The sequence below is a fragment of the Ranitomeya variabilis genome, chromosome 5, assembly GCF_051348905.1.
Source record: "Ranitomeya variabilis isolate aRanVar5 chromosome 5, aRanVar5.hap1, whole genome shotgun sequence".
Taxonomy (NCBI): domain Eukaryota; kingdom Metazoa; phylum Chordata; class Amphibia; order Anura; family Dendrobatidae; genus Ranitomeya; species Ranitomeya variabilis.
Genome location: NC_135236.1, coordinates 146240714 through 146257530, shown reverse-complemented (window position 1 = coordinate 146257530; position 16817 = coordinate 146240714). Strand labels below are relative to the sequence as shown.

At 41.2% G+C, this 16817-nt stretch overlaps 1 protein-coding gene across 5 annotated transcripts in view; it reads left to right on the top strand.

Moving 5' to 3' along the window:
- The window catches only part of MCTP2 (multiple C2 and transmembrane domain containing 2), a 217632-nt gene extending 201180 nt beyond the window's left edge, over positions 1-16452 (top strand). For all 5 annotated transcript variants that reach the window (XM_077263414.1, XM_077263418.1, XM_077263419.1 and 2 more), the window contains 4 exons: positions 6432-6541; positions 9405-9514; positions 12375-12472; positions 14363-16452. In XM_077263414.1, the coding sequence (XP_077119529.1) occupies positions 6432-6541; positions 9405-9514; positions 12375-12472; positions 14363-14431 (387 nt within the window). In that variant the 3' untranslated portion in view covers positions 14432-16452. The remainder of the gene's footprint in view (positions 1-6431; positions 6542-9404; positions 9515-12374; positions 12473-14362) is intronic.
- The last annotated feature ends 365 nt before the right edge of the window (positions 16453-16817 follow it).

The window sequence follows — 16817 nt, the reverse complement described above, 5'->3', positions numbered from 1 at the left end:
TGCTGAGCAAGTTACAAAAAAGTATCCCAACTGTAGCATGACGTTCCAGAATGGTACTGAAACGTGGTCCGTGGGTCTCATGGTATGCCTTTGATCTCTCCTAGTCAAATTGTGCCAGTGATTGATGCTGTCTGTCAACGATACTAGAGCTGCTACAGTAGGAAAAACTGTCTGCTACTGGCTATTCCACCTTTATGCCCCTTGCAGTTGAGCTAGTCACTTTGTAGAGACTTTTCTTTGAATACCTCTGTTTCCTGATTGGACACAAAGCACCATTCAGATTACTAGCCAGTGGCCACCTGTTCTCTTTAGCCCAGCGTAAAGGTTGACTTCAATATTACTGCATACATTCTCTCTGGAGCATGCCTTCCTATATTGATGGCTTGGGACACTACAACTTCTTGGATGTAATGCCTGTCCATTCTCCCATAACCTCACTAAGGCCTAAAGATGCATATAAGTTTACACAGGTGGACAGTGAAGAAATTTGCACAATAAAGCAACCCTTATTGAACATTTTTTACCCAGATGAAACACGCTTAGTCCTCCGGATCTTCTATTAGATGGGATAGTTCACATCGCATCATTCAGAAAGCCAGCCCTCTGTAGTCTGGGATGTGATGGAACAATTAAATCATAGTTTGGTTCCATTGAAAGGGTTCTGCATAAAACCTTCACTGTTGAACATCTGGTTGCAGAACGAAATAGAAAATGTAACTTCAAGATGTTAATTAATTCTGAACCCTTTTAAGAAAAGACTGTTCTTAATGTTGAAAGTTTTTTGCCTTCCTGAATGCCTTGACCTTTTTCTATGTGTTATGATTGAAAGAACTGGAGCAATTGAACATACTAGCACATATTCTATGATCAAAATATTGAAGAATAGCAGTCGGACTCCAGATTATAGCTTTTCTGCCTTTGTCACAGGTTTCACTTGGAATTTTAAACAAACATAATTGAGTTTCACCTCTTCATATTAAATTCTCCTTTTGAATGTGTTTTAATAAATTGGCATCCTGACAGTTTTCTGTTATATGCCAGATATACAAAGTTCTGAGCCCTCTATTTAGCACATCTGTTTTCTTTCTTTAAAGGCTTTTTTCTCCCATATTTAACACAATTTTGTTAGAAGTTGAGAAAAATCTGCATATATACAGTATAATTGTCTTGTGTGCCCATGTAATATTTTGAATATGCTATATACGGTAGTTGCTGGTTTTTTGTTTTTTTTTGTTTAACTGCAGTTTTTCTTTAAAAATTCTCATTTTATTTGCATAATTCATCGAATTCTGTGTAGAAATAAGTCTGCAATAACAAAAAATACAAGATACATGAACTGGAGCAAATTCAGAGAAGAGCCATCAGGATGGCGAGCAGACTGCAAAGTGTGTCCTACGAGGAACTGTTAAAGGGAAACTGTCACCAGGTTTTGCCGATAAGAGATGTGGCCACCGCCTTTCTGGGCTGATGAAACTGCATTCTATAATGCTGTATATCTGCCCCAAACCCGACCTAGAAGAACTGAAAAATAACTTTTATACTCTCCTGCAGGGTGGTCCGGTCCGAGGGGTGTCTCTCTTCTTGGTCCGGTGCCTCCCATCTTCCTATGATCGCATTCCTCCGTCTTGTTTCATGTGGATGACTCGTCTCTGCATCATCCACACAGTCTCCCTGGCTCTTGCACAGGCGTACTTATCTGCCATGTTTAGGGTAGAGCAAAGTCCTGCAGTGCGCAGGCGCTGGGCCTCTGACCTTTCCCGGCACCTGCGCACTGCAGTACTTTGCTCTGCCCTCAACATGGCAGATAAGTACGCCGTGTACATACAGCTTCCACGTTTGGCATTTCTGAAACAATGAGAGCCCACCTAACTTACAGGTGCATGACTCCAGAAGCATGAGCTGGGCATAACGTACTAGTGACTGCAACGTACTGGTCACTACAGCGGAAGTTTGCAGTTTTCCCACTGCAACATTCATTGCTGCTTGTTTCTGGGAAACACCCATGGAGTGAAAATAGTCACTGGACCTGTAGATAAATTCCCAAAGGGTTATAATTTCCAAAATATAGTCACTTGATGGGGGATTCTGCTCTCCTAACACTTAGGGGTCCTGTATATGGAGTCCGCAAAGTATTCTAGAAAAATATGCGCTCCAGGAGGCAAATAGCGCTCCCAACTCTCTGTATGGCTAATACAGCCTCATATGGGGTATTGCCATGTTCAGTAGAAATTGTGGGACAAATTATGGTGCCATTTTTACCCACTTCTTCTGTGAAAATGTAAAATCTGGGGCTAAAACAAAATTTGGGTGGTAAAAATGTTATTTTTTTCTTCACTGCCCAATGGTGTAAAATTCTGTGACACACCCGTAGTGTCAATTTGATTACTCTTCCCCTAGATACCTTCGTTGAGAGGTTTAGTTTGTAAAATGATGGGGGGTTCTGCTGTTCTGGCAACTCAGGGGCTCTCCCAGTGGGTCATGGCACCCGCAAACCATAACAGTAAAATCTGCAGTACAGTATGGCGCTCCTTGCCTTCTGAGCTTTGCTCTGTGCCTGAATAATATTTCCCGATTTACATGTAGGGTATTGGCACACTCACGAAAAATGGGACCTCAGTTTGTTGTAAAAAAAAAAAAATCCAACTGGCCTTTAGAAAAAATTAAAAACTTAAGGCTAAACCAACATTTTAGTGGTAAAAATGTAATTTATTCTTACTTCACTGCTCAATGATATAAAATTCTGTGAGGCTCATGTGGTGTCAATATAATCACTACACCCCTAGATGAATTCACTAGGGAGTGTAGTTTGTAAAAGGAGTTCACATATGGGGGGTTTCTGTTCTGGCACCTCGGGGGCTCTGCCAATGTGACATGGCACCATCAAACCATTCCAGCAAAATCTGAACTCCAATATGGCGCTTCTTCCCTTCTGAGCTTTGCATTCTGCCTTACAAGTAGTATTCCCCCACATATGGCGTATCTGCATACTCAGGAGAAATTGCACAACAAAATGTATCATGCAATTTCTCCTTTTACCCTTGTGAAAATAAAAAAAATGGGGCTGAAATAACATTTTTCTGAGAAAAATGTGATTTTAATTTTCACGGCTCAACCGTATAAACTTCTGTGAAGCACCTGGGGATTCAAAGTGCTCACCACGCATCTAAATACATTCCTTGAGGGGTTTAGTTTCCAAAATGGGGTCACGTGGGGGGATTTTCACTGTTTAGGCACATCAGGGGCTCTTCAAATGTGACATGTTGTCCGCTAATTGTTCCAGCAAATTTTGCATTCAAAAAGTCAAATGGCGCTGGGCCATGCGCCCAGTGGTTTTCCACCCACGTATGGGGTATTTGCACGCTCACTGACAAATTGCACAAAAAATTTTGGGTCCATTTTCCTGTTACCATTATGTAAATCAAACATTTTTTGTCTTAAGTAAATGCTTTTCGAAAAATAGTTACTGTATTTTTCGGACTATAAGACGCACTTTCTTTTCCTCCAAATTTGGGAAGAAAGTGTGGGTGCGTCTTATAGTACGGATATAGCATGTGGGGAGGGGGGCAGCAGCGAGTGGGATCGCACTGTTATCCCACTTCAGGATGTCCCGCTGCCTGGAATCAGCTGCTGGGGAAAGCTCATGGCCCCGCTGATTAAGTGCAGTGAATATTTATTAGCTGCTCCCCGCCCACCGATCAGCTGAGCGTGAGCCGGGAGCAGCAAATGAATACTGCACTTAAGCAGGGACACACAGTTTCCCCAGCACTGATTCCGGGGAGAATCTGTGTGTCCGGGGGAGGAGGAGGCAGCAGCAGGGGCCAGGAGATCGCTGTCTACCTGCCTGTGCTGGACGCTGAGCTGTCTGGTGCACAGGGAGGACCTGTGTGATGTCAGAAGTGGGCGGGCTGGAGCATCACATGGCAGCTCAGAGCCCTCCCTCTTCTGACATCATCACAGGTCCTTCAGACTCCCACCTAGAATCTGCAGCTTCCTCTTATGTCCTGCGCTGTGGAAAGGCAACAACAACAGGGAGGGCTCTGTGTGTGCAGCCATGGGATGCTCCAGCTTTTACCTCACAACAGTGTGGCTGGCTGCCACAATTAAGAGGTCAGTCTTTACAAAACACAATAAAGCACTCTGCCACTCCTTTGGTGAACTATAACTCCCAGCATGTCATAGGATCTGCAGGACATGCTGGGAGTTATAGTTCTCCCATGGGATTTTAAAGCAGCACTCCAGTGTTATTTTGCAGTGCTGGAGTGGTGCTTTCACTATAAGCCCTGTGCACCCATTCTTAGGGCTCATTTCCACATGCGAGGCACACGTCCGTATCTCGCATGTGGAAACCAAGCTGTGGAGCCGGCACTCCAGAGCGGAGCGTGCGGCCGCATAGGAACACATGGAGCTGCACAGCTCCACTCCAAAGTGCCGGCGCCAGAGCTTGGTTTCCACATGCGAGATACGGACGTGTGCCTCGCATGTGGAAATGAGCCCATATACTCACCCTCCAGCGTCTTCATATCGTACTGTACAGACACCACACTGGTCCCGCAGCTTCCAACATAATAACATACTATTATATATAATAACACCACATATAATAGTATGTTATTTATGTTATTAAATATTTTACCACATTTTTTTTTGCTTCAAATATTTTTTTTTTCCTATTTTCCACCTCTAAAACCTGGGTGCGCCTTATAGTCCGGTGCGTCTTATAGTCCGAAAAATACGGTAAATGTTCATTTTTTTCCACATTCCAAAAATTTGAGAAGCGCCTTGAAGGGTTAATAAACTTCTCGAATGTTGTTTTGAGAACCTTGAGGGGGGTACAGTTTTTAGAATGGCGTAACTCCTCAGTCACTTCAAATGTGAGGTGGTCACTTAAAAAAAAAAAAAAAATTGTAAATTTTGTTGAAAAAATAAGAAGTCGCTGGTCAACTCTTAATCCTTATAACTTAAAGTAGACATGCATGAAATGTTATTTAATCTTTTGTGTGACATGGCTCTCTGATTTAAGGGCATAAGAATTCAAAGTTTGAATATGGCAACATTTTTGCCAAATTTCCATTTTTTAAAAAAAATTTGTTAAAAAAAAGTTAAACTGAAAAAAAAATTTGTGCCATCATGAAGCAGAATCTCGCGAATAAAGTCTCCAAATCCGTGGGGTTGAAGCATTCCAGAGTTATTACCTCATGAAGTGACACTGGTCAGAATTGTAAAAATTGGCATGGTCATTAACATGCAAGCCACCTGGGGGGGGGTGTAAAGGGGTATACGTACAAAGTGGATTGGTCCTTTTGGAGTTAATACATAAAAAGAAAGATTCTGCTCACCTTCGCTCCACTCCTCCACCGTGCGGCGTCCCCTTCTGTAGCAGCCAACTGACTTCAGCATGCAAGTGACAGGAGCACATGATATCACTGTCATGTCCCCCCAGTCACTTTCACACGGGCGTCAGCTGCTGGCCACTGAATGGCTGGCAGTGTTTATTGCAGTACACAGACCTGTCTCTGTACTGCAATACATTTCAACTGAATGTGCATTCGAACGTGTATATCCAGTTGAAGTTTGCACTGGCTTTGGCAGGCCACTCACCCTCATGGATCCGATTGTGGTTGCGACCTCTGTGACCGCGATCCTTAAGCCCCTGGACGGCAGCAATCTTTACCAAAAACTGCACAGTACAGATGCACTGTGATTGCTTTTGTTTTAAGTGACAAGGGCCCCCCTCCGCTCACAGGCCCCTGCACAGCTGAATCTGCAGCACATGCTGTATGTCCACCCCTGGAACAATGAAATAGACTGTTTACTTTTTATGTTCACTAGTAGAAAACTTAAAATTGCAGGGAATTCATTATGAAAAATAACAATTCCTTGCATTTCAGTGTTTTATGTATGAAGCATCCTATTGTGAATTTATTCCTGCATTGTGCAATATAATCTTATATCTCTTATCATACTATTATCTTCGATATGTATTTTTATGCTACAATTTCACAACAAAACACATGGCAAAGTTAATGCATTTTCTAAACAGTGACTTTTCTGGATGTTTTACAATAACAAAAAAAAAAGCAGTACGGTTTCTATCGTGTTGCTCAGATTGAGTCTGCACTGCTCTTCCTGAGCAGCTTGATAGTTACAGCAGAAGTAATGTTGTGCTTGTTAAACTGTGTTATAACCACATTTCTTGGTTCGATCTGAAATGTGTAAATAAAGTCAGCAGGACGTCGATGGCACTGCCAGATGATGTCTCGCTGCTGCAGCACGAGTAGGCTTGTCCTGGCTCTTCACATGTCACCATTTCTTATTCGTTATTCCAATGACGAAGTTAAGCAGACTGTGTTACTTCTTCGGAGATCACTTGTACGTAGTAAATAATAATAGACTTTTTTCTTAAATTGTTTTTTATTTACTCTGCTCTCCAGGAATCTGAGAGAAAGAGCATCAGGGACCGGATCCAAATGGTGCAAGATATAGTTATTACAGCGCAAAACATTTTAGAAGAAATTGCTTGCTTTGGAGAACGAATAAAAAAGTAAGTTTTCTGTTTTCTTCCGGAGACCTTCCTGATCTGCAGTGTATGTGTGATTAACAGTTGGAATCAAATATTATAGTTTAGGAATATGCTAGGATATATGCTTTGTGACCTTGCCAGCATGTTCGTCTAGTTAGCAAACGCATATTCAATCAATCTTCTTAATCTATATTCACTAGGCTCTAGCACAGTGGTAGAGTATGTCAGGCTTGTGTGAATGGGGACAGACTGGTTGCTAGGAACTTGCTGGTTTTAAAGTACAGTAAGACATTTCTTTAGAAAATCAATGATACCTAAAAGAAATGTCACGTGATTCATGCTGCTCAAACCACAGGTTCAGCAACAGATTCTCACAATGCAGGCAACTTTGCATTCCTATGAAAAGCTTCTACTCCCAAACTCTTTCCACCTCCTGTCTCCTCCAGCCCAAAAATATTTCCTGAATCCGCCCTTTCCTCAACCCTCAGTATACTAAAATGCTTGTGCATGCCTTCATCATCTCGTGCCTCGACTACTGCAACATCCTTTTGAGGCCTCCCTGCTAACATTCTCGCACCTCTCCAGTCCATCCTTTACTCTGCTGCCCGACTAATTCATCCATCTCTTCGCTACTCCTCCGCTTCTCCCCTCTGTAAATCTCTTCACTGGCTCCCATTCACTCAACGTATCCAGGACAAATTACTAATACTTGACCTACAAAGCCATCCATAACTTAACTTCTCAATATATCTCTGAACTAATCTCCCGATATCTTCCCTCACGTGACCTCCGGTCCTCCCAAGACCTCCTTCTCTCCTCGACACTTATCTGCTCCTCACCCAACCGCCTCCAAGACTTCTCCCGAATATCCCCCATCCTCTAGAATTCTGTGCCCCAACATGTCCGACTCTCAACCAAATTCGGATCTTTCAAACGAACCTGAAAACCCACCTCTTCAGGAAAGCCTACAGCCTGCAATAACCCCGCTGCCTCCTCACCACAACCGGGCTACCCCCTCACCAACACCAGAGCTGCTGCAACCCCCCACCTACTGTCTCTATCCCCACCATCCTGTAGAATCTAAGCCCGCAAAGGCAGAGTCCTCGCCCCTCTGTATCAGTCTGTCATTGTTAGTTTGTTTACTGTGAGTGATATCTATAATTTGTATGTAACCCCTTCTCATGTACAGCACCATGGAATCAATGGTGCTATATAAATAAATAATAATTTACTAAAAGGCAATCCCTGCATAAATTGCAGCTGTGGAACAGCCACGAGACATGCAGCCACTTCGACTGGAACATAGTATTCGAGCACACCGAAGATGCTTCCATTAGTGCACGAGCATGTTCTGATAACACCTTTTCCAAGCACACTCACTCATCACTAATCACCAGGTTTTCCCCATATACTGTAAAGTAATGCCAGCATCTTTCAGCCCTGTTACATCATACTGGAATGCTGTATATTTGTTCCCAGTCCTGTCTGCAAGGCATAAAAAAGACCTTTTATTATGCTCAGATGATTTGGTCCGATCAGATGGGGGTCTCTGATCTTGATCTGGCGCTGCCTCTCTCACGGTTTTCCTTCCTCTCCATGTGGATGACATGTCATTCACACCATGTCCCCCATTGTGCTCATGCGCATGATTAATTCTCTGCCCTGCCAAGCGCAGAGCCAACCACTGAAGTGTGCATGCTTCTGCTTTATCTTTACTGGGTCGTCTGCGGTTCGTCTTTCCCGATAAATGCGCACTACAGTACTTTGCTCTGCCCTCGGCAGGGTAGAGAGAAGTGTGCCTGCGCAGGAGGTCGGTGGAGACACTATGTGAATGACGTAGGATGCATCGTCTACATGAAACATGGAAAGAGGGCGGTCATCTTATGAAGAGGAGGCGTCAGATCAACCCCAGAGATGCCCATCAGACTTGGCTGTTCTGTATAATGAAATGTCTTTTCTGTGCGGATTGGTGACATATATACAGCTGTAACAGAGGGGTGAAAGATGCTCGCTGTACTTTCTGTATGGGGAAAACCTGGTGACAGGTTCCCTTTAACCAAGGGGGCATGTGGCCAAGCACGACTGACAAATTCTTCATAATTTTCTCCAAACTAATGGCATAAATTACAACAGAAATTTACTCCAGGACCGAACTGTTACTTTTTTTTTTCTTTAATTTTAATTAGCTGAAATTATTTTATTATATCCAGTATTTAGGAGAGCACTTCTTCTGTGCCTTGTGATGTTTCTTTTGTCTTGACTTGCTGCTCTTTTGTCCGTGCATCTCTTTGTAAGTGGATTTAAAGTCATTGAAGGAAAAAATACTTTTCAACCTTTTTAAACTCCCCAGGAGCCGAGCTAAACTCCCTCCTGATTACACAGTGCGTCTCCTGATCAGCATGCATCGCAGGCAGGCAGTGTGTTTTGAGTAAAGCCTGGTACCATGGGGATGGAAATAAGAGAGCCACTGTGAAACAGCAAGTACAGTACAGAACACTTAAATGTTTCTGGGAGGTGGAGCAGCCACCCGAGCTCTCGGACACCCGCTGTCAATGTACATAGCGTGGTGTTTATAGATGGGTGTGTGCATTCATGTATGAGCCTCGGACGGAGGAAATGGCACACGCAAAATGGCCTCTGTGTCTTGTTTGTAAAACAGGCAAACTTGTTCTGATTTAACCTTCGTTATTTATGACACAAGGACTCACAAGTCAAAGGCAGTTAACGGAGTTTTCTGCACCGGGTTACAGAACACGTGTACCTCTTTAACCCCTTACATTATGTCTCCCTTCAATTGCAAATGGTCTGTAGTTTAGTTTGTGAAAATCTAGTAATATTCTATTTTGTTATGAAAAAGTAAATTCTCTTTTTTTTTTTTTTCTAGTACATTTAATTGGAGCGTGCCATTTCTTTCTTTGCTCGCCTGTTCCATACTCTTGGTTGCAACTGTTATTTTGTATTTTATACCGATACGGTATATCATTCTCATCTGGGGTAAGTGCTTGTACATCTTAATGTAAATCTTACATTGATACAGATTTATTCTACCAATATCTGGCTCTCAGGATACTTCAGGTGTTAAGCACACACACATCTGTGTTCTGTACAGACATTTTAGAAATTTGTACCATTTATTGGCACCATATACAGTTGTTCTGGTTGTAACAATATTTGTCCCTATGTGGGGCTAACACCACTTTAAAGGCTTCCATATGCATTACATATAGGTTGTCCTAACCCACAATTTTCGGCAGGATTGTCCAACCATTCAATGTGTATGGGGGTGCCCCCGGCTTTTTCCTGACAGATGAAGGTGCGATCCGACTGTTGGAATTCCATCAGTCAATCCTTTTATTCCCTGCGCCTGAGGCTCTCTCATAGAGGACACCGTAGTGCTTAGCTCGGGAGAGATGACTGTTTGCCAGATAAACCAACTTAAAGGCGTTGTCCTACAAAGTACACGTTAATAGATCATGGAATAGAGATAAGTTTCACAATTGGATGTGTTAAAATGAAAATGTCCCTGTGCTGAGATAATCTTATAAATGTGCCCCTGCTGTGTGCTGTGTAATGGCTGTGTCTGACCATGCAGGAACATGGTTTGATCATACCACAGCTACTGGGCAGGGGAGGAAGCAAAAGAGAGTATACAGACATTACAGGACGGGATCACAGCTGCTGCTTTCTGAAAGGAGAAAACCCTTTCCTACTCGTTTTACCTCACAAAATCATCTGTGATCCCATGTTGTCCTGTCTGTGTACTCTTTTGCCTCCTCCCCTGCCTAGGGGCTGTTGTACATCCATTACACAGGGCACATATATAACATTATCTCAGCACAGGAACTTTTTTTTTTTTAACACATCCAACATTGGTACAAATTTTTATTCTAAGATCTATTAATTAAAATGTACTTTGTTCCTTGGACAACTCTTTTAAAGAGAACCTGTCACCTGAATTTGGCGGGACAGGTTTGCGGTCATATGGGCGGGGTTTTCGGGTGTTTGATTCACCCTTTCCTTACCCGCTGGCTGCATGCTGGCCGCAATATTGGATTGAAGATCAAGGCATTGCCTTGCGCAGGCGTGTACTATGGAGGACACAGCATGATCTTCAATCCAATATTGCGGCCAGCATGCAGCCAGCGGGTAAGGAAAGGGTGAATCAAACACCCGAAAACCCCGCCCATATGACCGCAAACCTGTCCGGCCAAATTCAGGTGACAGGTTCCCTTTAAGGGTATGTGCACTCATTCAGTATTTGTAGATGAAAAATCTGATGCAAATACTGATGTGTTGGCAGGAAAAACACAGCAAAAAATAGGTGCATTTCTGGCACATTTGTATCCTATGGGCGAAATCGGCAGCAAAAATCACTGGAAAAATTTACCTGCTGCAGATTAAAATCTGCAAGGAAAAAACAAGCAACAGGTGTATGAGACTTCAGGAATCTCATTCACTTTGCTGGTACTGGGAAATCCTTCAGGTTTTGTTACAAATCTAAGAAGAAAAAAAACACGACAAAGGCAGCATGTGCATAGAGCACAATATATACTGCTAGCTATCGTCTTTTGTATACATATTAACTTCTGAAAATTAGTATGATTCAAATAACGACGACAGTATCTGCTAATGCTCTAGAATTACCAACCACTGTAAGACCCCGTGACAAAATATCTGCACACCTACAATAGTTTAGGCCTTTTGATCTTATTTTGTCTTGAAAGGTACTGCTCGCCTAATCATGTAGACAGACTGGCACAGTCCTTCTTTTGAAAAAGTGTGTAAAGTAACATACAGAAGGAAAAGATGTGGCAACTATTGGAGGTTCTGGTTGGCTTTGGAGCCCTAGTCAGGCCTCTCTAAATGATTGGTCATTGGTAGTGATGCGCGAGCGTACTCGTTGCTCGGGTGACCTCCAAGTATTTGTTAGTGTTCGGAGATTTAGTTTTCATCACGGCAGCTAAATGATTTACAGCTATTAGACAGGCTGAGTACACGTGGAGGTTGCCTGGTTGCTAGGGAATCCCCACATTAAGCTGGCTAATAGCTGTAAATCGTGCTGCTGAGGTGATGAAAACGTAATCTCTGAGCAGTCATAAATACTCTGAGACCACCCGAGCAACGAGTACACTCGCTCATCACTAGTCATTGGCATTGCCCCTAAAGTTAGCTACTTTACAGTCAATTCTGATTTCAAGACAGCCAGAAATCAGATGGCAATACCTGTCCTACTTGCAAGAAATGTCTGGTTGGTGTTGTAATTAGTTTAACGATGAAATGGATCACGTAATGTACTACTATCACCACCACCACCACCTCCTCCTTCTGGTGCCATTCTAAGGTACAGTTCAGCCCCTAAAATGCTCGTATGTAGTGTAAGGACAGCAAGAGGCAAATAAGGTGTGGATTTCTAGACTAATTTGCAGATTATGAAGTGTACGTGCTAGACTTTATGTAATGCAAAGCCAACTAAACTGCATTCATGGTAACACTACATAGACCCCACTATCTTGATTCATACCTTCTGCCTAATCTACATGCAGTGTGACATGGGTGTTTTCACACCGATATAATATAATTAGGTTCTTAAGTTTGAAGCTAAATACTGCGAGAGATACAGAATGGGAGACTGGGTGGCCATTTTTTTTCTATTTTCTCGGCCTACAGAAATTTAATGTGTGATCAGTTTTAAGTCACAAGAAAAATACGAGAAAAAAAAAAGTCAAATAATATCCGGACACCAGGTTTTCACACTCATTCGTAACCTGTGAATTTGCTCACACTGCCTTAGCTGATGTGCTGGCATTCATTCTTTTTAAAGTAAGAATAAGCTCAAATGGATTTTTCTTTGCAGGTGTCAATAAATTTACAAAGAAGCTTCGGAACCCATACGCCATCGACAGTAATGAGTTTCTAGATTTTCTCTCCAGGGTACCATCTGATGTTCAAAAGGCAAGTTTTCTTTATATTTTTTTTGTCACTAGTATCCTGTTTAATTGCGGCTTGCAAATTGACCAACCTTTCCTCCTATTGCACAACGTATGATGGCACAAAACTGATTTACCGACATCCTTAATTTGTGCTTACAATAGACTAGGAATTTGATGATTATCATAATGTCCTCTGATAGGGGTGTCACAAACTGCATTCCTCGAGGGCCTCAAACCATGCGTGTTTTCAAGATTTCCTTCTCATTGCACAAGGTGCTGGAATCATTCTGTGCAGGTGACTAAATGATCACCTGTGCAATACAAGGAAATCCTGAAAACATGACCTGTTTGCAGCCCTTGAGGAATGCAGTTTGACACCCCTGCTCTATGAAACCTCTTTTTAGAATTTTAGGCCTTTGTTGTTAAGGTAAAATAGCTTTTAATGTCATAAATGTAACACTTGTTACTTAATCCCATACATACCAATGTACGCCGGATTGTCCGTCAGTCAGTGTATGTGGGCCGCTGTCACCTTTTTAATACACCTGCTCAGCCTTGCTGTACGTCCATGTGTAATAGAAGTGGGGAGAGAGCCGGTGGCAGAATGAGCAGTCTGTGTAAAGCTATCCATGCTAGCCAATGGAAATTTGGGGAAGAAAGTGGGTGGAAATCTGTCTTACTGGAAGCCTTGCTCTTTTATGCACTTCTATATGCATGGCCTTCCTATAGCTGCCATTTTGTGGGGTTGCCACAGGCTAAATCCTGAGATCCTGACACATCAAATACCTGCACTTTAGCTGGTAAATAAGGTTGTAAGGTCTCAAGCTTGTATGGAACTACAAGAGTCCCAGTGAATTTGTGCTACGTAGCCGCAGGCATGCCACATATCTAGCACAGCATGATGCCTTCTTAATCTGAGAATGGATCTTGACATGATTTTCAGAAGGTATACGTAGGGGAGTGGCACCCAATAGACCTATTTGTGTGCCATAACACCTATGGTTATCTACATGAAACTTGACATTGTGCAGTTATTTTGCAAGTTTGCTTTCACTGTAGTGGTATGTGATGATGCCTACCTAAAGGAATGGTATGTGAGAAATTGCTCACCACTCTGTACTTACCCTTTTTTTACATAGTGCAATGAAGACTAGAACCGAAATGATTTTTTTTTTCCTGATCGAATACCCACTTGCATATTAAGTGCAAGTGTCAGAAGGGGGCATGCCCTGCACTAACTGGCCATGTTATTGATTAGATGGAGTGGGTTTTCAGTGATGTCACAAATGGTTGCACACATAGTATCACTTTTAGGTAGAGTTTGCCATAGGCAAGAATTCCCTCTTATGTTCTCAGGTTAGTTTACCAGTCTGTTTGCATTTACAAAGCTGACTCTGTCCTGTCCCAAATGTTATGAACATTCTGCTTAGAAAAGCCTGCAAGTCTGTTAGACCATGCATACAGAGTTATTCGGAGCACTTTGTGCAATGGATGTGTTGGTTTCCTTTGCTTTCCCGGCTTGTCATTCTTATTTATAGGCCTGTAGTACGCTTGTTACATTTCACTAATGTGTATTTTTTTTGTTGTTTCCCTGGGGGCTTTTTAATTCACTTGTGTAGCACGTTGTAATAGCCGTAAGTCAGTAAAAAGACACCTATTTGCCACTGCTAAAATCTGTTAGGAAACGCTCAGTCTCATTAAAATAAGATCTGCACTTAATATTTGCACATGTAGAAGTACCTCCATTCCGGCTACCAATTAATTCTCAGTGTTTTTATGTTTTGAAAATGATTCATTACCCCGAATGTTCTGTGGATTCCCTGAGTATCTCCTTGGGGAGCCATTAACTCACTCTGAAGAAAGCTAGAATTGCTTAATAGCAAACGTCATGTCTATTTACTTTTTTTTCCAGGTACAATATGCCGAGCTCAAACCTAACAGCAACCAAGGTGCCATGAGAAAGAAGAGAAGCGGATTGTAACTGATGAATACATTCTCCATCTTTTCGGATTTATCTGTGTAAAATTGTGCACTAGTTCATCATGATCCTGGGACTTGAATGAAACCAAAAAACAGGATCCTAGGGGGCGGGTTTTCCCCCAGAGTGTTCCTCTAAGATTTTCTTTAAACCATGCAGGTTTCTGACAGGTCTCAGTTAAACCTCATCCATGGGTGAAAAATATAATGTTTGTATATGTGATTTTTTTATTTTTTTTATTTTACTTGGAAAGGTAGAGGGAGTTTTACCATGATATTGGATGATTTGTGACCAAAGCCTACAGCTTACCATACAAAATCCCTGGACACTGTAAGCTTTGTTACCCCATGTCTACAAAATCATCTGCCCCATGTATTCTTACAGGTTGCCTTTAGTAGTACAATCTATGTAAGCTGAAGAACGCTAGGCTTACATGATTTTCTTGGATCAAGGGCTAATATAAATAAAGGAATGTAAGTAAAAGAAATCTGAAAAGCAAACATTTTTTTTACGTCTAATGGATGAGAATCTGTGATGGATACTAGGGCTTGTTACGGCACAGATATCAGAGATGTCTTGTAACGAGCAATGCATCTTTGTGTCCATCTTATGATTGCAACAGATTTTTATTCCTTGGGAGTAAAATGTAAAGGTTCCTTATAAACGACTGAAAGGAGAGATCTTGAAATTATGATGAAATTATAAAAAGTTACTCTATCTTTCAGTATACTTTATTATATAAAGAACACCCTTTATTTCCAGAAGCTGCAATACCTTTTAGGAGGAAATATTATAAACTGCACCTTACTGCCAAACTGTACATAGTAACATAAAAGAGAGATATTTATGTAATCTATTTTTACAACTTTGCTGGACACTACAAAAATCCCATGAAGAGATTTCGATGATGACGCCGATGTTAAGTCACGGATGAACGTTTACAGGCTTTTCTTTAAAATAATTTCCCTTACTGGAGAACCCCTTCTTAAATGCTGAAGTAGCTCCATTGAAATAAAATAAATAAAAAACCTCTCCCCTCCTGGACCAGCGATATTCCAGCTGTGTCTTCAGTTGGTCTCTTGACATTGTCACGAGTGCTGCAGTTCTGTGTGATGGAATTGTGACGGCTGCAGCTAATCAGCTGCTCCTGATTGATGGTCTGCAGCGCTCTGCTGCAGACACTGCATGACGGAGAATGGCTCTTGTCTGGGAAATGCTTTTTCTTTTTTTTTTGAGGCCACTTTAACATTTTAAAAAAGGTTCTCCAGTAGTGGTTATCTTTTTAAGAAGGGTGTCGAAACGACAGAACATGACCGAGACTTAGCTAATTAACGTGGTTTTGGAAATCCGTTTTTACTTTTGTGGCATTTATATTTTAATGTTTTATTTGAAGGGTTTGTTAAACTTACATGGTATTTCCTTAATGAATGAATCTGACTTTGTATGTGCCAAAGATTCCTAATCTTTTATATGTTAAAGTATAACTCTGACAATCTCCTATTCCTTTTGTCCGTAGCTTCTATAAAATGTTGTTTGGTCAGTCTTTTCGGATGTTCACTTCTGTTATGTCAGAATAACTTTTTATTTTTGTGGTTTGTATTCGTAGGTTTATATAAATGTATGTCTATGGTGTTGCACAATTCAGGTACATTTTAGCGGTTAATATTCTACCAATGTTTATCATCTTCTGCTGATATGTATATAATCTAGTTTTAAAAAAAATGTATATTTAAATGTATCAAATGAAAACATTTCAAATTTTATTTTCTATTACAGTGGAGAATTAATATTACATTTATATCAGTTTACTGCACATTGCTTGTATACATTTACACTTAGAGTAAGTGACAATCATCCCTGAAATGGTAACTTTTCGATACTTGTTAAAGGCTCTTTTAAATGTACGGCCTTTTCTGGTTAGAACTGTATTTTTGTAAGAAATGAAAAATATTTTTGTTAAACTTTCATTTATATGTATCTATACGTGAATCAGTTAGATTATATTAAAAGGAAAAATAAACTTGTTTTCTAGCTGCTTTTATTATTCAGAAGGGGTTATATTTTAATGTGCATATTTCTGATGGTTTTTACAATGGTAAAGAAAATCATGTTGGGCACAGACTTTGGAGTATGCTCTCTTAAATAAGCATATATGGCAAAATTATTGACAGATGGTCATATTTCTCTTTCAAGAAATCTTACTTGTGCACTATGTTAAACTCCAAATCCTAGAGTTGAGTGATTTTTTTTTTTTTTTCCTTTTTTTCCTGCATAACATTTTAACCCCGAGGGTGGTCTGCATGTTAATGACCGGGCCAATTTTTTCAATTCAGACCACTGTCACTTTGAGGTTATAACTCTGGAGCACTTGAACGGATCCCGGTGATTC